General features: G+C 40.9%; 1 protein-coding gene across 1 annotated transcript in view; it reads left to right on the forward strand.

Moving 5' to 3' along the window:
• Positions 1-24,504, forward strand: part of MYO1E (myosin IE) — a 243,090-nt gene that overhangs the window by 144,439 nt on the left and 74,147 nt on the right. The window contains exons 7-9 of the mRNA XM_066341498.1: positions 10,927-11,058; positions 14,085-14,219; positions 15,985-16,117. Of these exons, the coding sequence (XP_066197595.1) occupies positions 10,927-11,058; positions 14,085-14,219; positions 15,985-16,117 (400 nt within the window). The remainder of the gene's footprint in view (positions 1-10,926; positions 11,059-14,084; positions 14,220-15,984; positions 16,118-24,504) is intronic.

Genomic DNA, 24,504 nt, shown 5'->3' on the forward strand with positions numbered 1-24,504 from the left:
CACATCATAGGGGTACCAGAAAGATTAGAGAGAGAGCAAAGGATTGAGAACCTTTTTGTACCTGGTGAAGGGAAAAGATTCACAAGTCCAAGAAGCACAGATGGTCCAAAATAAGATGAATTCAAAGACTCCCATACCAAGATACATTACAACTAAAACAGCAAAGTTTAAAAACAGAGAGAACCTTAAAAGCATCCAGAGAAAGACAGTTAACTTGCCTTTAAGGGAACTGATATAAGACTGTCAAATGTTTTCTCAACAGAATATTTTCAGAATAGATTGGCATGAAATATTCAAAGGGATGAAAAGCAAGGACCTATAGTGAAGTCTACTCTACCCACCAAGGCTATCATTTAAAACTGAGGAAGAAATAACAAGCTTCTTAGACAAGAAATCACTGAAAGAATTCATCACCAAACCAGCATCACAAGAAATGTTAAAGGGACTAATTTCTAATTTAAAAAGAAGAAAGAAGAAAAGTTGGGGAGACATAAATATGTATAATAAAATGGCAATAAATACATACCTATAAAGATTCTCTTTAAATACAAATGGATTAAATGTTCCAAACAAAAGACATAGGGTAGCTGAATGAATAAGAAAACAAGGTGTGTGTGTGTGTGTGTACCGTCTACAAGAGACCCACTTCACATCAAAAGACAAAACGACTGAAAAAAAGGGATGGGAAATAATATTTTATGCAAATGGAAACAAAAAAGTATTAGAGTAGTGCTACTTGTATCAGACAAAACAGACTTTAAAATAAAGGTGATAATAAGAGATAAAGACATTACATAATGATAAAGGTATCAATTCAATCCAACAAGAAGATATAACTTTTATAAACATTTATGCACCCAACATAAGAACACCTACATATTTAAAGCAAATTTTGATGTATATAAAGGGCAGATTGACAATAATACAATCATAGTAGGGGACTTTAACACCAATTGACGTCACTGGAAAGATCTTCCAGACATAAAATCAACAAGAAGACAGCTGTCCTAAATGATACATTAGACCATTAGATAAATTTAATTTATATTTTCAAAACATTTCATTCCGCCTGACCAGGTGGTGGCGCAGTGGATAGAGCATCGGACTGGGATGCTGAGGACCCAGGTTTGAGACCTCGAGGTCGCCAGCGTGAGAGAGGGCTCATCTGGTTTGAGCAAAAAGCTTACTTACCAGCTTGGACCCAAGGTCGCTGGCTCAAGCAAAGGGTTACTCCGTCTGCTGAAGGCCCACGGTCAAGGCGCATATAAGAAAGCAATCAATGTACAACTAAGGTGTTGCAACAAAAAACTAATGATTGATGCTTCTCATCTCTCTCCGTTCCTGTCTGTCTGTCCCTATCTATCCCTCTCTCTGACTCTCTCTCTGTCTCTGTAAAAAAACAAACAAAACAAAAAAACTATTTCACTCCAAAGTAGCAGAATATACATTCTTTTCAAGTGCACATGGAATTTTCCAGGATTGACCACATGTTAGGTCACAAAACAATTTCAATAAATTTAAGAAGATTAAAATTTTTATCAAGCATCTTTTCCAATCACAGTAGCATGAAACTGGAAATTGATTACAGGGGGGAAAAAAAACACAAAAACTCTGCAAAACACACAAAACACATGAATACTAAATAACATGTTATTACACAATGAATGCATTAACAATAAGATCAAGGAAGAAATCAAAAGATACCTTGAGACAAATGAAATTGTAAACACAACAACCCAAAATCTATGGTACACAAAGAAAACAGTTTTAAACGGAAATTCATTCCAATATAAGCCTACGTCAAGAAACATGAAAAATCTCAAATAAACAATCTAATCTTACACTTAAAGGAACTAAAAAAAGGACAACAAACAAAGTTTAAAATAAATAGAGGAGGGAAATAATAAATATTACAGTGGAAACAAATGAAATAAAGTTTAAAAAACTATAAAAAAATCAATGGAACCAAGAGCTGGTTCTTTGAAAAGATAAATAAGACTGTTAAACCTTTAACTAGACTCACGAAGAGAGAGAGAGAACCCAAATAAATGAAGTCAGAAATGAAACAGAAGTGACAATTGATACTACAGAAACACAAAGGATTATGAGAAAATACTACAAATAATTATATGCCAACAAATTGGACAACCTGGCAAAATGGATAAATTCCTAGAAACATTTAATCCAAGATTGAATTAGGAAAAAACAAAAATATGAACAGACTGATTACAACCAATAAGACGAATCAATAATTTTAAAACTTCCAGCAAACAAAAGTCCTGGATCAGAAGGGTTCGCAGGTGAATTTTACCAAACACCTATCGAATTAATACCTATTCTTCTCAAACTATTCCAAAAATTCAAGAGGACAAGAGACTCCAAACTCATTATCTCAATTTCAAAATCTGATAAAGACAACAAGGAAAGAAAATTATTGGCCAGTATCCATAACACTGGGGAACAAAATTTTTGTTGCACCGACAAAAACACTTGCTCTTAACTAATTTGAGTGTGCTATTCAAGATTTTAGGTTTTCATCTTATTGTCAAATTTTCAACATTTAGTTTAACATAATGAAGTAGAATGTCTTCTTGGGCATCATCTTTGTGAAAATATAATTTATATAATGCAATAAATACACTAAAAGATATGATTGCATCAGAATTTGTCTACAATTTCAAAATAGAACATATTAAAACATTTATTTTAATCATAAAATTTGCACAAAACTTATTTAAATTCTATTCAGGCAAAAATTTGTGTTTGTAGCTCTTGCGATTGTGTACTTGTTGAGGATAATCTCGTTTGATTCTCCAGCAGTAGTCTGCTCATCACTAACAGCTCCAAGATTTTCGGGAAACTTATCAAGGTGACTATTCAGGAAGTGAATCTTTATGCTCATGTTACATCCAATGTCACAGAAAGCCAACAGCATCCTTTGAACCAGAAGTTCATAGTTTTCTGCTTTTTTGTTGCCAAGGAAGTTCTTTGTAACTGCCACAAAAGACTGCCATGCTGCTTTCTCCTCCTTATTCATCTTCCTGGCAAATTCTTCATCACGTATGAGGGTTCGAATTTGAGGTCCATAGAATACATCTGCTTTTATCTTCTCAAAAGACAAGGCAGGGCCCTGGCCGGTTGTCTCAGTGGTAGAGTGTTGGCCTGGCATGCAGGAGTCCCGGGTTCGATTCCCGGCCAGGGCACACAGGAGAAGCGCCCATCTGCTTCTCCACCCCTCCCCCTCTCCTTCCTCTCTGTGTCTCTCTTCCCCTCCCGCAGCCAAGGCTCCATTGGAGCAAAGATGGCCCGGGCACTGGGGATGGCTCTGTGGCCTCTGCCTCAGGTGCTAGAGTTGCTCTGGTCGCAACAGAGTGACGCCCCGGATGGGCAGACATCGCCCCCTGGTGGGCGTGCCGGGTGGATCCCGGTCAGGCGCATGTGGAAATCTGTCTGACTGCCTCCCCGTTTCCAGCTTCAGAAAAATACAAAAAAAAAAAAAAAAAAAAAGACAAGGCAGGAAAAGCAGAAATAATATGTTGAAAGCATTCACTTTCTCTATTCAAAGCCTGAACAAACTGCTTCATTAAGCCAAGTTTGATGTGAAGTGGGGGGAAAATGATCCTGTTTTGATTAACTACAGGTTCATTCACAATATTTTGCAACCTTACTTCCAGAGCTTCATGTTTCGGCCACTCCTTCTGTGTCCAGTGTTTGTCCCGAGTTCGGCTGTCCCACAAACACAGAAAGCAAGGATACTTCGTGAAACCTCTCTGTATAACCAATTGGAGCTGCTGCATAAACATTACTGTTGTGTAGAAGAACACATTTCAGACTCCGTTTAGAGCTGTCAAGAAATAGCCGCGCCCTGGCCGGTTGGCTCAGTGGTAGAGCGTTGGCCTAGCGTGCGGAGGACCCGGGTTCGATTCTCGGCCAGGGCTCACAGGAGAAGCGCCCATCTGCTTCTCCATCCCTCTGCCGCGCTTTCCTCTTTGTCTCTCTCTTCCACTCCCGCAGCCAAGGCTCCATTGGAGCAAAGATGGCCCGGGCACTGGGGATGGCTCTGTGGCCTCTGCCCCAGGCACTAGAGTGGCTCTGGTTGCAACATGGCGACACCCAGGATGGGCAGAGCATCGCCCCCTGGTGGGCAGAGCGTCGCCCCATGGTGGGCGTGCCGGGTGGATCCCGGTCGGGCGCATGCGGGAGTCTGTCTGACTGTCTCCCTGTTTCCAGCTTCAGAAAAATGAAAAAAAAAAGAAATAGCTGCCATTCTGTTGGACTGTCAGTGGTAACACCTAGCTGGCTGAGAAGACTACTGATATCATGACAGTAAACAAAGTGTTTGTCTTCAGAAAAAAAGTCCACAAAAATTTGTTCACGCTTCCTGAAATGGGATATTTTAGCTGATCAGTGAAGTACATTCTTTTTTTGAAGTCTGGAGGCTAATGACTCTTACTAAGTCATTCAATTTGGGTTGGCTAAACTGCTGAGGGGTTAATGACTGCTCGGCATCAGAAGAAGACCCTTCAGATTCTACAACTATTTCCTCATGCATCTTATCAAAACATACTTGATCACCATGTTCACTTTCTTCGTCCTTAGAAGAAATAAAACCATTGAAAACTGGAACCGGGAGTGTCTCAGAGTGTGGGATAGGTCGTATTGCTGAAGGAATATTAGGATATGTGATTATATGCCATTTTTCTTGCCGATGCCCTTTGCATGGATCAGACAGAAATAATAGTCACTGTTGTGGTCCTTAGGTTCACGCCAAACCATGGGAATATCAAAAGGCATTCCTTTGCATTTTCTTTTTGTCTAGTCACAAAGCATTTCCTCACAATTATGACACACAATATGAGGAGCCTAATTCTTGTCTTTATCACCAAGGGGAACTTGAAAATAGGCAATATATGCACGTGTCACAAATTATGAAATATTGTGCCTTTGACGTTGAAGAGTGTAACAGCCACATATATAACAGAAGGTGTCAGGACTATTCTTACATTTACACTTACTTGAAGAAGCCATGACTCAATCTTAAAAAACAAAATAAGAGGGTGTTTTTGTCAGATAATAATTTTTTACATTTAAAAACAACTACAATTATGTAAAAGTGATGTTTGTAAGACATTAATTGCCTTGTGGTTATGTTCAATCCAAGAGTTGTTGGCCTTTAACTCCATTTTAAAAACCAATGCATGCTATTAACTTTAACAAAAAGAAATTAAAATTGCATACAAACTAGAGCACATCCCCAAAAACGGGTTTCAGATTTGGAATCAGTGATGCAGAAATATATAGAATCAGTTAGAACCTCATGCAACAGAAAATGAAAGTGTTAACAATCCTCAATAAAATATTAACAAACTGAATTCAGCAATACATTAAAAGGATCATACACTATGATCCAGTAAGATTTATTATTGGGATGCAAAGATGGTTCAGTATCCACATCAATGAATGTGATAGACCACATAAAATAAAGGATAAAAATTTACAATCATATCAATAGGTGCAGAAAAGCATTTCTCAAAATCCAGCACCCATTTACAATAAAAGCTGAACAGAGTGGGAATACAGAGAACATACTGCAACATAGTAAAAACCATATATGACAAACCTACTGTTAACATTATACTCAACAGGGAAAAACTAGAGGCGTTTCCCTTAAGATCAGGAACAAGGCAGCCATGTCCACTTTAACCACTCTTATTCAACATAGCACTGCAACTCCTAGCTACAGTAATAAGACAAGAAGAAATAAAAGGCATCCAAATAGGAAAAGAAGAGGTAACCGTCATTATTTGCAAATGACATGATAGTGTATATAGAGAACCCTAAAGACTCCACCAAAATTATACTAGAATTGATAAATGAATTCAGAAAAGTAGCAGGATACAAAATAAATATACGTCAATAATGAACTATTATTATAAGAAAGGGAAACTAAGAAAACAGTTTCATTTACAATGCATCAAAAAATAAAATAAAATATCTAGAAATAAATTTAACCTAAGAGATAAAAGACCTTTACTCAGAAAATTATAAGACACTGAAGAAAAAAATTAAAGACACAAATAAATTAAAACAATTCCTGTACTCATGAAGAAGAAGAATTAATATCATTTAAAAAGTCCATACTACCCAAAGCAATCTATAGATTCAATACCATTTCTATCAAAATACCAATGGCATATTTTACAGAACTGGAGCAAATAACTTAAAAATGTATATGTAACCTCAGAAGTCGCCAAATAGCCACATCTATCTTGAGAAAGAAGAACAAAGTTGGAGGTATCGTGCCTCTAATAACAAACTGTACTACAAAGCTATGATAATCAAAACAACATGGTATTGGCATAAAACAGACACATAGCTTAAGGAACAGAATAGAGAGCCCAGAAATAGACCCATATCTATGTGGTAAATTATATATGACAAGGAGGCAAGAGCATATAATGCAGTAAAGACAGTCGATTCAATGAATGATGTTGGGAAAATTAGATATATACAGACAAAAAATTAAACTAGACCACTTTCATATATCATACACAAGGATAAACTCAAAATGAGTTAAAGACTTCAATGTAAGACTCAAAACAAAAGTCCTGGAAGAAAATATAAACAGTAAAATCTCTTAGTAAAAAAATAAAAACATTTTTAAAATTTTTAAGGGGCTTCCATACTGTTTTCCATATTTCTTCTAGTAATATTTTTTTCTGATATATCTCCTTGAGCAAGAGAAAAAATAAGCTAATAGGACTACATCAAACTAAAAAGCTTTTGCACGGCGAAGGAAGCCATCAACAAAACAAAACAACCTTCTGAATGAGAGAAGATACTTGCCAGAGATATATGTTATAAAAGGTTAATATCCAAAGTTTGTTAAAAATTTATACAACTCGACTTCAAGGAAAACAATTCAATTAAAATATGGGTAAAGGGCCTGACCTGTGGTGGATAAAGCATTGACCTGGAATGTTAAGGTCTCTGTTTTAAAACCCTGGGCTTGCCAGGTCAAGGCACATGCGAGAAACAAGTATGAGTTAATGCTTCCCACTCCCCTCCCCCATCTTTCCCTTGCTCTCTCTCCTCTCTCTAAAATCAAGAAATAAAATCTTTAAATATATATATATATATATATATATATATATATATATATATATATATATATATATAAAGAGAGAGAGAGAGAGAACATACTGCAACATAGTGAAAACTATGTTGCATATATATATGCATGCAGAGGAACTGTATAGACCTTTCTCCTAAGACGACGTACCAGATGGATAATAGGCATGTGAAAAGATGGTCAACATCAGTAATGATCAGAGAAATGTGAATTAAAACTACTATGAGATATCACCTCATACCTGTCAGAATGGCTGTCATCAATAAATCAACAAACAACAAGTGTGGAGAGGATGCTGAATAATGGGAATCTTTGCACACTATTGGTATAACTTGCAGATTGGTGCAGCCACTATGGAAAACAGAATGGAGGTTACTCAAAAAATTAAAAATGGAATGCCTTATGACCCAATGATTTCACTTCTGGCTATTTATCCAAAGAAAACCAAAACACTAATTTGAAAGAATATATGCACCCCTGTGTTCATGGTAGCATTACTTACAATAACCAAGATATGGAGGCAACCCAAGTGCCATCACTATATGAGTGGATAAATAAGTGTTAGTACATACATACAATGGAATATTACTCAGCCATAAAAAAGAATTAAATCTTAACATTTGTGACAGTATGGATGGTCCTAGGGTATATTATGCTAGGTAAAATAAGTTAGACAGAGAAAGACAAATACCATGTGATTTCACTTATATTTGGAATCTGAAGAACAGAAGTAAAAAAGCAAACAATACAGCACAGGGAACATAGTCAATAATATTGTAAGAACTCTGGTGCCAGGTGGGTACTAGAAATATTGGGGGACCGCTTTGTAAAGTATAGGATTGTCTCACCACTGTGCTCTGTACCTGAAGCTAATACAAAATAACATTGACTGTAAACTATAATTTAAAAATAAAATTTATAAACACGCAATTAAGGTGTATATAAATCAAAGTTTGAATATGTCATTACAGTGATTATTTAGAAGGAAGAGGCAGAAATGACATTGGGGTGGGACTGTGGGTAATTTCATTTTTAAAAATAGCCACACAGTATAATTAATAAAAATTCATATATTTCCACTTACAAATTTTTTCAAGTTGTAACAAATATATTATTTAAGACAACTGTTTTAAATATATAACGGCCTGGTCTGTGGTGGCGCAGTGTATAGAGCGTCAACCTGGAATGCAGAGGTCACCGGCTGGAAACCCTGGGCTTGCTGGGTTATGGCACATATGACAGGTAACCAATGAACAGCTAAAGTGAAGCAAATACTTCTTGTCCCCACACCCACCCCGTAAAATCAATAAATAAAATCTTTAAAAAGTAAATAAGAAAATAAAAATACAACAAATAGTATTTCAAACACTATTGAGAAATAATACAGTGAACACCAGTGTACTTAGAACCTAGCTTAAAAAATAAGACATTAACAAGACTCCAAGTTTCTTTCCATTTAATTTTGAAAATGCAACATCCTCTCTTTATGCAATTTCCTCTTTTTCCTCAGGCAGCTCTCCAACAAAACTAAACTTTTTGATCTCTCATTGGGAGTTTTAACTTTTTTGTGTGTGTGTGTGACCGAGACAGAGAGGGAGACAGAGAGATGAACAGACAGACTGGAAGGGAGAGAGATGAGAAACATCAATTCTTTGTTGCAGCACCTTAGTTTCTCAGTGATTGCTTTCTCATATGTGCCTTGACGGGGGGGGGGGGGGGGGGCTACAGCAGACCCAGTGACCCCTTGCTCTAGCCAGCGACCTTGGGCTCAAGCTGGTGAGCCCTGCTCAAACCAGATGAGCCTGCACTCAAACTGGCGACCTCAGGATTTCGAACCTGGGTCCTCCGCGTCCCAGTTCGACGCTCTATCCACTGCGCCACCTCCTGGTCAGGCCGGGAGTTTTAACTTTTTTTACAACAGTTTTGAATTGTGTATAAGCATTACTGTTCTATCAGAGGAGGGGTTCTCAACCTTGGCCATATAGAAAAATCACCCAGACTTCGTAAGACCGCTCAGGTCTGGACACCATTCCCTGGAGACTGATTTACTTGTCTGAGTTGACTCTGGGCATCAGCATTTCTTTCTTTTTTTTTTTTTTTTTGCATTTTTCTGAAGCTGGAAACAGGGAGAGACAGTCAGACAGATTCCCGCATGCGCCCGACCGGGATCCACCCGGCACGCCCACCATGGGGCTACGCTCTGCCCACCAGGGGGCGATGCTCTGCCCATCCTGGGGGTCGCCATGTTGCGACCCTCCTGGGTGTCGCCATGTTGCGACCAGAGCCACTCTAGCGCCTGGGGCAGAGGCCACAGAGCCATCCCCAGTGCCCGGGCCATCTTTGCTCCAATGGAGCCTTGGCTGCGGGAGGGGAAGAGAGAGACAGAGAGGAGGGCGCGGCGGAGGGGTGGAGAAGCAAATGGGCGCTTCTCCTATGTGCCCTGGCCGGGAATCGAACCCGGGTCCTCCGCACGCTAGGCCGACGCTCTACCGCTGAGCCAACCGGCCAGGGCGGCATCAGCATTTCTTAAAGTCTCCTCAGGGCTTTCTAACAGGCGACCAAGATTTCAGGCCACGTCTAGAAAGATTTGAGAGTTTGCTGTTGACAGCGTCTACCCTTCCTAGATGTGATATCCTATTTGGTTTCATTCCCAGCCCCACTTGATGGAGAATGGTGGGGTACGGGGATTACATGGATGGGCACGAAATTGTCCCCTCTAGAACATGCTAAAAGGAAGATGGTGACGTGAAGAATGGCTGTGATGGGAGGGAGGCACAGAGGGTCTTGCTCAACACGCTGTTCTTAGGAGCCACTGTAATTCGGGATAATAGTGGTTTGTGCTCCCTTTCTCTGTCTGGTTCACGCAGTTCGGTGCACTGTAGGCAATAGAAAAAGCATGCAATGTGCTTTTCTTGTCCTTAATGAGTTTATGGTCTAGTCACAGACTTGTGGGCTGGCAGGATCAGCTCTGAGATGGGTGGAATTCATCAGCATACAAATGTTCAAAATACAACATGTGAATATGGTTAGGCTGGGCATACTTCCTAGTTTGACCCTGAGCCACGCCATTTCTTAATGCCTACATTCTCATCTTCATGTAAGGTTACCCCTCTAGATTTTCCTGAGGACTGGAGAGAAGCTAGATTCTAATGAGAGAAAAAAATGTCACCTACCTAACAATCTGGGCACCTTGTCTAGCTAAATGCCAAAGTTTTATTCTCCTTTGTTCCTTATTAGCAGTCATGTAAAAGGAAATATTAACCACAACAGTAACAAGAATTCCCACACCCACAACTAGCTGGAAAGAACTTTCTTTATAATCAAGGGCTTTTGTTTTATATGAGAATTGTAGATGCCCCAGAGATAAAAGGGGTTGCTTTTGCTTAAAACCAATAAAATAGGTCTGTCAGTGGGAAAATTTGCTTCTTCTGAAAGAGGCTGATAGAATTCACTCTTGTTAGATCAAAGGGACCGCTGATATTCTGTCCCGTTCTTTACAGCTTCTGACTTAGCAAGCCAGCCCTACTGGGGGTGGGTCTTGGGAAATGAGCAAGGACTAAAACTTATCCTTATTTAGTCAGGCTAGAATAATAGAGTCTCTCTCAATACAGAATTGTATGATTGGACGGATTATTGTCTGATAGGAAACAAGTGAGGAAATCTAGACCAGGACTGGGAATCATTGTGACTGTATCTCATTAATGAATTTCTAGCATCATATACTGTATCTGAAGTCTATTTGGAACATGTTTTTGTTTACTAACCATTGAAGGAAATTCCTAACTGTCTTGCAGGGAAAATACTTCGAAATCCAGTTCAGTCCAGGTGGGGAACCAGATGGTGGAAAAATCTCCAACTTCCTTCTGGAAAAATCTAGGGTGGTGATGAGAAACCCTGGAGAGCGGAGTTTTCACATATTTTACCAGGTTTTTCTTTATATTTTTTCTTTCCTACTCCCTTATTCCTTCTGCACATTTAAGTTTGTTTAGTTATTTTTTTTCCTCTTGGCCCTCAGGTTTAGACAATCTAGCCTGGCAAGTCAAGGCATATTTATTACAATAGTATGTGTCAGTCAGTGTGCAAAAGAATTGTGAGAATGACTGTCCCTAACCACAAAGGAGAGGAAGTTCTAGTTGGGGCAAAAAGACAAAAAGTTTCCCAAAAGTTAAATAAATAATCCAGGAAGTGTTGATATAACTGCAAGAAAAAAGTTTGATTCTTTGCCAAATAGAAATTCATGTGGGGAGATGTGACTGGGGAGGGAAGGAGAGCTGGAGTGAGGAGGAGCGGGACCACGAGGAGGTGGAGAGCGCTCGGGCAGCTCAGGCCAGGCCGCGGAGGTGAGAGCCCGGTCTCAACCAGTGGGCAGGGACGCAAGTCTCCTGAGGGTGAGCTGTTGGACCAAAGACTCAAAAAAGGCAATGATTTTTTTTTTTTTGGTCCATGAGCATATTCCCCCTTTAAATCTCTCCTACCTCCCCCTATTGGCTACGGACCTTTAATGCCAGGTCATAATGTTTTGACTTAGACAAGAAGCCATGGAGACTTTGCAGCTAGAGCGCGGTGGAGGATGCTTTTAAATTGTATTCCAATTTTCAGCAATCATCTGATTCAGCTCTTTTAAATTGTTTTTAAATGTTTAAAAAATATAGTGATACCATGGATAATTTCTTTTTGTATGAGTTTATCTGTTAGTATTTTATATTGAGGAGCCACATTAGATTTTTTTTAAGAAAGGCCTGTGACTACTTTTTGTTTTATTTTGTTTTGCTCCCGTTTGAAGATCGCTGAAGATTAGGAGGAAGTTAAACTGTGTTGGTAGCTCACATTCAGTCTTATCATTTACAAAGATATCTTGATGATGGCAAACGGGTTTTTTTTAGTTGGTATGTTTGTTGAAAGAATACATAAATGACCATAAGCTTTTGTGAATTCAGAAGTGCTTTCAATTGTACTAAAGCAACATGTACAGATGATTGAAAAATAATTTTGTGTATCACATACATAGGATACTATTTACTAAGCACTAGAGCGAAGCTCATAATTGTTTCCAGGGCCCCTTTCAATAAATGTCAGTCCTATTCCCCACCCCAGCCCCACTCCAGAAGTCCTCTGTCCAGAGGTTGGAAACCACACTACTAGAGGCTGTGAGCTTAGGGGAAGGTGGAGTTAAAAGATTCTGACATCAAGTTGAAGCTGTGAAATAGCTAAGACTCCTGTGGGAGTGAATGTGGAGAGAAAAACCATGTCCACACAGGACTGGGGACTTGGGGACTGTCTGCAGATTTTGGAAGCATTGAGGAGGTAGTCAGGGGAGGAAAGCCAGGATCCTGCAGCGTCACCAAAGCCAGGGGAAGCTCAGGGACAGGAGCCGCGGGATCAGATGCACAGAGTTTGCAGGTAATGGATGGGGCAGAGGTCTGGGGACCAAGCAGGGGCTGCTGGATTTTGCCACTGGAAAGCAGTCACGAGGGTCATTTCATCACAGCGGTGAGGGGAGTGCAGGTGGTTAGGTCTTGATGAGAAATAAAGTCTACAGTTTGAAGTTCACTGAGTTAAGGAAAGCTTCTAAAGAAGGCAAAGAGCACCATGTTTTGTGGACAGAAGAGAGTTAGAGAGGGGGGAATTGAAGATGCAAATTAGGGGAGCTACGCCATGTGGGTGGGGAGAAGACTGAGGAGTTAAGGGAAGTTGTCTTGGTTTTTTTCCTCTGACAAAAGGATTTTGAAGAGACGGGAAAACTAAGGGGACCTGATGTCATGGGATGACCTAGAACTTCCCAGCGGTGATGAGTTTCCCTATTTTGGGGAGGTGTTGCTGAGTTAACATGAAGAACTTGACCACAATAGAGAAGTGTGGATAGGAACTGTGTTTTCCTAAATCCTGTTAAGTTGGATCAAGCACGGTGCTGGAGCTGGCTTGTGTGGGCTGTGTGCATCTCATTCTATCTCTGCCTTCAGTGACATTTTCTTACTAGTTGGAAATCAGTCAAGGTAGGAGTGTTTACACCATGAAAACTGGCAAACACTATAAATCCTTACCCCACCGCCCAAGAATTGATAAACAGTTCCAGCCTGTCACTGGTGGTGGTGTCTTTTATTTTATTTTATTTCTTTATTTTTGTATTTTTCTGAAGTTGGAAACAGAGAGACAGACAGACTCCCGCATGAGCCCGACCTGGATCCACCTGGCATGCCCACCAGGGGGCGATGCTCTGCCGCAACCAGAGCCATTCTAGTGCCTGAGGCAGAGGCCATGGAGCTATCCCCAGTGCCCGGGCCAACTTTGCTCCAATGGAGCCTCAGCTGCGGGAGGGAAGAGAGAGACAGAGAGGAAGGGGGGGGGTGGAGAAGCAGATGGGCCCTTCTCCTGTGTGCCCTGGCCGGGAATCGAACCCGGGACTCCTGCTCGCCAGGGCCTGTGGTGGTGTCTTTTAAAAGGGCTTTGCTCTGATATTAAAGGTGGAAGAAAAAGCTAGGGACAGTCATTTGGTTCAGAGGTTTCAGAGTGCCAGAGGGACCTGAGGCAGTTTTTTAATATGCACCCTGCAGTGAGAAGCATGGAGGGGCCAGCTGCACTTTAAAAAAGCCACAGGCAAGTCGAACAGGAACAAAGTAATTATAATCTGGCTTAGTTTCCACTCTCCTGAGGGATCTCGCCGCTGAAGCACTGCAGTCCGTTCCCCCGGCTGGACAAGGGAAACGTCAGTTTTGCAGAACTGATCAGGGAGTTAAGAGCCAGAACTTGCAGGGATGATTTTGGCTATCACAAGTAGAGCAGAAATCCTGGAGCCCCATCATATTTCGGAGATGAGGACCCACCAATCACTTTAGAAAGCAGAGTTAGAAAGTCCCATCGCTCGTGCTTAAAGGTGGTGGCAGCAGGAACCATGAGGTGCCTTTGAGTACCTTGGGGGCCACATCACACACACCCCTCTTTTCTCTCGCTCCAGCTCATCGAGGGCGCCTCTGCAGAACAGAAGCACAGCCTCGGCATCACCAGCATGGACTATTATTACTACCTGAGCCTTTCTGGGTCTTACAAGGTGGATGACATTGATGACAGGCGGGAGTTTCAGGAAACTCTGGTGAGTGCAGGACCTGCTCAGCAGATGGGGCCTTGCCACTGGTAGCAAGGTCAGTGAAGGTTAGCAAAGCCAAGAGCAGGATGAAATTTCTGTCTCCTTCTGCTGCAAGCAGTCTATTCCATATAACACGTGTTGAAGCACCCTTAAATAGCCACCTGCCCAGTTGTCAAAGGACCACTTAATGATTTGAGATGGGTAAAAAAAGAAAAAAGAAAAAAGTGAATGTATCATTATCCCCCTGTAGGAGCTCTGATTTACAGGTAAAAACTATGTATTATAGATAATACGTTTACCATACCTGTGTGCTGACAGCTTGCACAGTTGTGGAGCTGTTTCCCTAGAAAGGCAAAGCAGAGCCCTCTTGGGATCTTTGTCAGGTTTAGAAACTAGAACACCTTCAGGCTTTTCTCTGCCCCCTTTCTCTTGACCCGAGTACTGAACAGTCAGTGCGATCCTCTCTCCCGCCCTTCACCTGGTATGTATGTTGTAGTGCAAAGGGTGAACCCAGGCAGATTATTGAGGGGGTCACAGCCTCAGGGGAACTACTTAATAAGTCAAGCCAGAGCTTTCTGGGGTGGGCTGGTCACCTGATTAGCCTTTAAGAAATGCATCACCACTGCCCCTTGAGTCAGCCACCAGCCAGGCTCATCCTCAGCCCCACTCCAGAACCGAGCGGGAGACCCTGACTGGGCATTTGGAGGTACAGCTTGAAGGAAGCTGCTATCTGTTCTTGAAAGGGGCAGGATGTTTTCCCCGGGTTCCAGGAAAAGAGGACATCAAGAGGCCGTGTGGCCCCGAAGGAGCTGGGTGACGAATGCAGATGAGGGCCCACATGGGTCTCAGGGTGTAGTTTCTTGGATATCGAAGACTCAAACCTTTCAGCTGCTTTTTTTTTTTTTTTTTTTTTTTTTAATTTTATGGACCTCAGAAGTAAGACTTTTCTGATGGTGCTTTTATTTGATTTCCTGGAGATTTTAAATCAAGATCTTCTTGCAAGTACAACCTATTCTAAGCCCTCCCAGTAAAGGTAAAGACCGCTGGACATGGCACCGGTGTCCTTAAAGGGAGAGGGTGGCACCAGGATCACACAAGGGCTGAGGTCAGGCTTGTCAGCTGTACAGCTGCTGCTCCAGCCATGCGTCTTTCCTGCTGCCCTCTCTCTGCCCTTCTTCTTGGAGAGGTGCGTGCTCTATTTAAGGACAGAACTGCCCTTCCAGCACAATTTTGAGACTTGGGAAGGATGCTGGAGATGATGATGACCAGGGATACTGCCTCACAGGGACTTGCAGCTGTCATCGCAGGCTGAGCCACCTATAACTGCACCACCCCGTCTAAGCTTCGGCTCCTTCCTTGCATGCTTATAAAGCTGGTGACCAGCTGCCTGACCAGGCGGTGGCGCAGTGGATAGAGTGTCGGACTCGGATGCAGAGGACCCAGGTTCAAGACCCCGAGGTCGCCGGCTTGAGCGCGGGCTCATCTGGTTTGAGCAAAAGCTCACCAGCTTGAACCCAGGGTCACTGGCCCCAGCAAGGGGCTACTCGGTCTGCTGAAGGCCCGCGGTCAAGGCACATATGAGAAAGCAATCAATGAACAACTAAGGTGTTGCAAAGCACAATGAAAAACTAATGATTGATGCTTCTCATCTCTCTCCGTTCCTGTCTGTCTGTCCCTCTCTCTGACTCACTCTCTGTCTCTGTAAAAAATTAAAAAAAAAAAAAAAAGCTGGTGACTAGCATGAGTGGGTAACTTCTCTTTGTGCTTCCAGCACGCAATGAATGTGATCGGGATCTTCGCGGAGGAGCAGACGCTGGTGCTGCAGATCGTTGCAGGCGTTCTACACCTGGGAAACATCAGCTTCAAAGAAGTTGGCAACTACGCCGCAGTGGAGAGTGAAGAGTGTGAGTAGCTTCGGCCCGTGGCTGTTGAACGAAGGGAAACAGTTAGTTAGCTCTGTCAGAAGTAACCCACTGCTTTCCTTTGCTTAGATCTCAACTGGGATATTTTGGGAGGTGATGAAAGTCTTATGCATCCTGCTGTGGCAGAACATGTGGGCTTGTGAGACTCCAGACCTCTTCTGTGCACCTGCCCTCTCCTACCACATCCCTCTCCAACTATACTAGCGTTATACCCATAGAGTATTACTGAGTGTGTTTCAATTTATCATTAACCTCGGGGAAGTCTGGCAGAATTTCACATCTTGGTTTAAAAGTAAAGTGATATTATGCCCTGACCGGTGGTGGTGCAGTGGATAGACCTGGGATACTAAGGTTCCAGGTTCCAAAGCCGAGGTCGGCAGCTTGAGCACGGTCTTGCCAGCTTGAACATGAGATCATCCACATGATCCCACAGTCACTGGCTTGAGCAAGTGGTCACTAGCTCAGCTTCAGGACCCCCACCCCGTCAAGGCACATATTGAAAGCAATCAATGAACAACTAAAGTGCAGCTACGAGTTGATGTTTCTCATCTCTCTCTCTAAAAAAAAACAAAGTAAAGTGATGCTTTAGTGAAGTAACATAATAGCTGAATATCTATTTAGAGTAATAGCTGAATAACACAGAAATTTTGTGTCCTAATAAAAATCTTTTCAGTAACTCATCTTTTTTGTTTAAGATTTTATTTATTTTGTTTTTGTTGTTGTTTAGATTTTATTTATTGATTTTTGGAGAAGGGGGGAGAATTGGGAAGCATCTACTTGATGTAGTTGCTTCCTGTATGTGCCTTGACCAGGCAAGTCTAGGGATTTGAGCTGGTGACCTCAGCATTCCAGGTCGATGCTTTATCCACTGTGCCACCACAGGTCAGGCCATAACTGATCTTTAAAGTCTGCATTCACCTAAAGGTCACGGAGAACAAGCGATTGGATATATGTAAATATGGAAAGCTCACAGATTTAATATACCCTGCTAGTTGGATTAGATTAGATTTCTGAAAATGGAAGAATTAAAAAAAAAAAAAAAGACATTGACTATTATGCTGATATTGCTAATGGTCTGTTTCATGGTCACTTCTGTAGTAATCAGAGCCTGAAGACCTGAGTGATCATTTTTACTCTTTGCGATCGAATCAAGTCCTTCCTGCAGACTTTGTTAGTTACGCGTGGCGCGATCGACCCCAGTCACCGTGGTGTGTGTCTGCAGCCTCTGAGGCATCAGATGACTCTCCAGGCTGCTTTTAGAAGCCACCCATCCTCTAACCACCCAGGAAGACATTTCTTCCTTTCTCAGCATTCTTCAAGGATGATAAATTTAGATGCTTAGTAATAAATAGTATCCCACTCATTGCTGACAATGCAGTGAGGCTATTTCCATTCCAAATAAGGTTCTTTTTATATTTTTGTTTTCTTTTGTGATAAAAAGGGAGGTTCTGCTCGCTTCTGATGTCTGCATGATAAAGAACAAGATGAATTATGTGTACCAGGGAAAGGAATGGGTGGAAAACAGTAAATATACAGGGTATCCGTAAAGTCTAGAAACATGACCTAAAAATAATGATAATAACTATGTTTCTAGACTTGGTGGACATTATCCTCCACATTAACAAGTGCATGCATGTGTGCAGGAGGGTCATTAACACTGGGGCCTTCTAATACTGACAGTTTTGGTTTTTTGGTGTTTCTGTGGAAGTCGGCTGTATTTCTCTTGGCTTCTTGGGTCATACAGTCCTTGACTGTCACTTTCTGCTGGAGAACAGCATTTTGACTTTGACTTAGCTAGTATTTCCCCATATGCTTGAGCAAAGCAGTAGCTTCCTCGGTCAACTGGGTAAGGCCCAGGATTGGCAGCTGCCTGTGAAATTTCCTGATTGGAGGTAGTGGAATGGTGGAGATAAGAAAAGACTATGCTTGGCCCTCACTGGTTGGCTCAGTGGTAGAGCATCAGCCTGGTGTGCAGGAGTCCCAGGTTCGATTCCTGGCCAGGGCACACAGGAGAAACGCCCATCTGCTTCTCCACTCCTCCCCCTCTCCTTCTTCTCTGTCTCTCTCTTCCCCTCCCGCAGTCGAGACTCCATTGGAGCAAAAGATGGCCCAGGCGCTGAGATTGGCTCCATGTCCTCTGCCTCAGGTGCTAGAATGGCTCTGGTTGCGGCAGAGCAATGCCCCAGATGGGCAGAGCATTGCCCCCTGGTGGGCGTGCCGGGTGGATCCTGGTCAGGCGCATGCGGGAGTCTGTCTGACTACCTCCCTGTTTCCAACTTCAGAAAAATACACACACAAAAAAAAAAGAAAGAAAAGGCTGTGCTTGAAACTGAAGTGGTCTAACAAAGAAGTGTGTCCTCCTTCCGATGATTTGTTTTCCGTTCAGTTGGTAACACCTTACTTTTTCAGATGGGCCCCCCACAAAGCTTCCACTCTACCCCTTTGCTAGTCAACTCGTTACCTTTCCCATTGGGAACCAGGGTTTCAGAGTAGCGACATACATCCCTTTAGTTTTCTCATGTTTATGCATTAATGGGAACATATACCATAGTCTGCAGCTGCCTTTTCACTTAACATTATATCTCGAAGATTCTTATATAGCAGATCACTGAGGAGATTTATCCTTTCTATGGCTGCATAGCATTCCCTTGCTTAGCTATATTTTAATTTATTGAACCAATCATTTGTTGATAGACATTAAGGTAGGTTGGGAGCTTCTGAATGAATGCTACTAAAATGGATAACCTGGTTTGTGTTGTCTTTCTGGTATTTGAGTGTATCTTTGGAATAAAGTTGTAGAGGGAGGTGCTAGCCCATGTTTTATAATGGGAGAAAGCAAACTGCTTTTTTTTTAAAGCTATTATAGGAAAGAAATGGTAAAATTCCTATCATAGCTGAAGCAAAATAACCATTAATAACAAAAAATTTTCATGTTACCTGACCTTAGACTAATGAATGGAGCTATAGAATTTCCTGGCTCAAACCTTTACATTGCTGAGAAGTCAAACCTCCACCTGGGCACATGTGTACCTGTCATTATCAGTTGAGTAAGATGGTGTTTTGGAAACAAGTATTGCCCAAAAGATGCTAAATCCAAATTAGCCTAAGAATTTTGCTGAAGGAAAATAATAGCACATAAACAACAATGGGGAGGACAAATGACAATGCCCCTTAGTTTTTCCCCCGTTAGTTTTTATTTAAAAAAAATTTTTTTACCATGCCGTTTCTTTTAAATTTCTAAAATGGAATTTTGTTTTGCTACAATTTGTCAGTTTCTCTACACTTTGTATGTAAATGGGAAAAATTAAATCTGACTTTGCTTTACTCTTTAATGCACTAACAGAAATCTTCATTATCAAAATGTGCTGAACCATTACTTTCTAGCAGGTTCTTTTATGTTGTACATAATTCTGATTAACTATACGGGAGTTATATCAGCATTTTAAAATTAATCCATTGCTGCTCTCTCCTCTCCCTCTTTGAGGCCTCGGAGCCTCCTCTGAGCACACTCGCACACGCCCTCATGGAAATTCACAGCCTAAAGGAAGTCAATATGAGAAGCCCTATAATTTCAGCACCAGGGCAGCCACTGAAGAAAATACGAGGTCATAAAAGGTTATACTTGAAAAACATGGCATGGATTTTTCCCAAAGCAAGTACTGGATTTCCTCTCGAGACTTCTTAGCTGTTTCCCTAAACTCGTGGCATTGATTCCTGGTCAGATTCCATGCCTCGTTTTTTGAGTGCCTGCGGCCATTCACTTGTGCCTCTTCTACAGAAAAGCTGTGAGCCATGGAAGTACGTAGGGCATGTTTCTTTTTCAGTCTCCTTTGTCTGTTTTTGTCTCAAGGACCCAAGGACTTAGCCGGTTTTGTTATATTTCTTTAGCTATGATCATAAAGATAATAGCATAAACTTTTCCACCAAATACTTAAACTCTGTCCCCATGTTAGCATGGTTATGGGCCTGACTGAAGCTCATATTTACAAAATAGACAAAGTGGTGCTAATTATTTGTTGTATCAAACCATTCACTGTGGGCCTGACCTGTGGTGGCGCAGTGGATAAAGCGTTGACCTGGAAATGCTGAGGTCGCCAGTTCGAAACCCTGGGCTTGCCTGGTCAAGGCACATATAGGAGTTGATGCTTCCAGCTCCTCCCCCCCTTCTCTCTCTGTCTCTCCTCTCTCTCTCTCTGTCTCTCCCTCTCCTCTCTAAAATGAATAAATAAAAATTAAAAATTAAAAAAAAAAAAAAAAAGATTATAAAAAAAAAAACCAAAAACCATTCACTGTGTAGTTACCATGAAGAGTGAGCGGCCCTGGTGAATATACTATAACATTGATAACCACGGTATCAAGTGAGATACGCATGTACCTGACTATCTGCCTGGTGATGGTGATGATAATCGCATTATAGCTTTCCTTCATGAACCTCCTATATGTCAGACACTTTGGTAAATGGCTCTGAATTCTCACAACAACCCTACATGTGTCCAATCTGATTTATGGAAGTCTTAATGTCTTTACTCTGTGTAAAGGCAAGTTTCTGTTTAGTATAAGATACATTCAGGTTCCTAAACACATATTTTAACATTATAACTAAACTATTGGAGGCTGGGAGGAGGATAAAGAAGGTAGAAGACGTCAAATACATGGTGACAGAGAGAGACTAGACTGTAGGTGATGAGCACATAATGCAATATACAAACGAGGTATTATAGAATTGTACACTTGAAACATATACTGTTATTAATCAGTGTCACCCCAATAAATTGAATTTTATAAAACTAAACTAAAGGAAGTGGCCTTTGGCAAATCAATGCATCTGATTTTGTTCACACGCCCACTGTAAAAAAGAAGCTCCTTATCTAGTCAGCATTTCTGTGAAACACATAGGTGATATATACCTTGTTCTGGCATTACACTTTTTCAAAATGCATTCACTGACTTAATCTCTTTGGAAGGTATTCGCTGAGAAATGTCAGCCTGTTCATTCTAACACCATCTGTGAAATTCAAACACATTATCCTTTATTGGGAGGCTTGTGATTTTTGAGCATTATCATAAAAAGATCTTTAACATTTTATCAGAGAATTTTGGTAAAGCTTTATGTAGAAAAAGAAGACTCTTGAATACAGATGCTAAAATACTAAACAAAATACTAGCAAATCGAATACAACAACATATTAAAAAAATAATACATCATGATCAAGTGGGATTCATCCCAGAATCTCAAGGATGGTTCAACATACGTAAAACGGTTAACGTAATACACCATATCAACAAAACAAAGAACAAAAACCACATGATCTTATCAATAGACGCAGAAAAGGCTTTCGATAAAATACAACACAATTTTATGTTTAAGACTCTCAACAAAATGGGTATAGAAGGAAAATATCTCAACATGATAAAGGCCATATATGATAAACCATCAGCTAACATCATATTAAATGGCACTAAACTGAAGGCTTTCCCCCTTAAATCAGGAACAAGACAGGGTTGTCCACTCTCTCCACTCTTATTTAATGTGGTACTAGAGGTTCTAGCCAGAGCAATCAGACAAGACAAAGAAATAAAAGGCATCCATATCGGAAAAGAAGAAGTAAAGGTATCACTTTTTGCAGATGATATGATACTATACATCGAAAACCCCAAAGAATCCACAAAAAAACTACTAGAAACAATAAGCCAATACAGTAAGGTCGCAGGATACAAAATTAACATACAGAAGTCAATAGCCTTTCTATTTGCCAACAATGAAACAACTGAGAAGGAACTCAAAAGAATAATCCCCTTCACGATTGCAACAAAAAAAATAAAATACTTAGGAATAAACATAACAAAGAATGTAAAGGACTTATATAATGAAAACTATAAACCATTGTTAAGGGAAATCGAAAAAGATATAATGAGATGGAAGAATATACCTTGTTCTTGGCTAGGAAGAATAAATATAATCAAGATGGCTATATTACCCAAAGCAATATACAAATTTAATGCAATTCCCATCAAACTTCCAATGACATTTTTTAAAGAAATAGAGCAAAAAATCATCAGATTTATATGGAACTATAAAAAACCCCGAATAGCCAAAGCAATCCTAAAGAAAAAGAATGAAGCTGGGGGCATTTCAATACCTGACTTCAAACTCTATTATACGGCCACGACAATCAAAACAGCATGGTATTGGCAGAAAAATAGACACTCAGACCAATGGAACAGAATAGAAAGTCCAGAAATAAAACCACATATATATAGTCAAATAATTTTTGATAAAGGGGCCAACAACACACAATGGAGAAAAGAAAGCCTCTTCAATAAATGGTGCTGGGAAAACTGGAAAGCCACATGCAAAAGAATGAAACTGGACTACAGTCTCTCCCCCTGTACAAAAATTAACTCAAAATGGATCAAAGATCTAAACATAAGACCTGAAACAATTAAGTACATAGAAGAAGACATAGGTACTCAACTCAGGGACCTGGGTTTTAAAGAGCATTTTATGAATTTGACTCCAATGGCAAGAGAAGTGAAGGCAAAAATTAATGAATGGGACTACATCAGACTAAGAAGTTTTTGCTCAGCAAGAGAAACTGATAACAAAATAAACAGAAAGCCAACTAAATGGGAAATGATTTTTTCAAACGACAGCTCAGATAAGGGCCTAATATCCAAAATATACAAAGAACTCATAAAACTCAACAACAAACAGACAAACAATCCAATAAAAAAATGGGAAGAGGATATGAATAGACACTTCTCCCAGGAAGAAATAAGAATGGCCAACAGATATATGAAAAGATGCTCATCTTCTTTAGCTATTAGAGAAATGCAAATCAAAACGGCAATGAGATACCACCTCACACCTGTTCGATTAGCTGTTATTAGCAAGTCAGGTAACAGCAAATGTTGGAGAGGCTGTGGAGAAAAAGGAACCCTCATACACTGTTGGTGGGAATGTAAAGTAGTACAACCATTATGGAAGAAAGTATGGTGGTTCCTCAAAAAACTGAAAATAGAACTACCTTATGACCCAGCAATCCCTCTACTGGGTATATATCCCAAAAACTCAGAAACATTGATACGTAAAGACACATGCAGCCCCATGTTTATTGCAGCATTGTTCACAGTGGCCAGGACATGGAAACAACCAAAAAGCCCATCAATAGATGACTGGATAAAGAAGATGTGGCACATATACACTATGGAATACTACTCAGCCATAAGAAATGATGACATCGGAACATTTACAGCAAAATGGTGGGATCTTGATAACATGATACGAAGCGAAATAAGTAAATCAGAAAAAAAACAGGAACTGTATTATTCCATACGTAGGTGGGACATAATAGTGAAACTAAGAGACATTTATAAGAGTGTGGTGGTTACGGGGGGGAGGGGGGAATGGGAGAGGGATAGGGGGTGGGGAGGGGCACAAAGAAAACAAGATGGAAGGTGACAGAGGACAATCTGACTTTGGGTGGTGGGTATGCAACATAATTGAACGACAAGATAACCTGGACTTGTTATCTTTGAATATATGTATCCTGATTTATTGATGTCACCCCATTAAAAAAATAAAATTATATAAAAAAAAAAAAAAAAAGAAAAAGAAGACTCATATTCTGGTTTAGGATTTTGATTTGTGGCCCTGGCTGGTTGGCTCAGCAGTAGAGTGTCAACCCGACATGTGGAAGTCCAGGGTTTGATTCCTGGTCAGGGCACATAGGAAAACCGACCATCTGCTTCTTCCCCCTCTTCCTCCCCCTTCTCTCTTGTTCTCCTTCAGCCATGGCTCAATTGAATTGAGCACGTTGGCCTGGGCACTGAAGATGGCTCTGTGGAACCTCTGCCTCAGGCATTAAAAAGAGTTGGTTTCAAGCGGCCCCAGATGGACAGAACATCGGCCCCAGATGGGGGTTGCCTGATGGATCCCAGTTGGGGCACACGTGGGAGTCTATCTCCCTTCCTCTCACTTAAAAAAAAATTTATTTGTGTCTGTAAAAATCTTTCATTAATATTGGAGAATATCTGAGCATCCTTTTATGCCCAAGGATGGTATCACTTAGCATGTTTTTTTTGTGTTTTTTTTTTTCACTTAGCATGTTTTGACCAGGAAAAAAATCCCACTTATATCACTAGCTATCTCCTTGGAGAGTTTCACAGCCTGAAACAAGTTGCTGAGCCATGGAAACTCAGCTTTCCTACCTGAAAGCCACAAACTGCACCACGTCATGTCCTTGGGATGGGATGGGTGTGCTGTGATATGAGTGACACCAGCACCCTGAATTTCATTCCCTACACCAGGCCCAGAGAAATCTTGTCACACTTCTCTCCAGAAGCCATCCAGGTCCCACCGACTCCAG

The sequence above is a fragment of the Saccopteryx leptura genome, chromosome 6, assembly GCF_036850995.1.
Source record: "Saccopteryx leptura isolate mSacLep1 chromosome 6, mSacLep1_pri_phased_curated, whole genome shotgun sequence".
In the NCBI taxonomy this organism is placed as follows: Eukaryota; Metazoa; Chordata; class Mammalia; order Chiroptera; family Emballonuridae; genus Saccopteryx; species Saccopteryx leptura.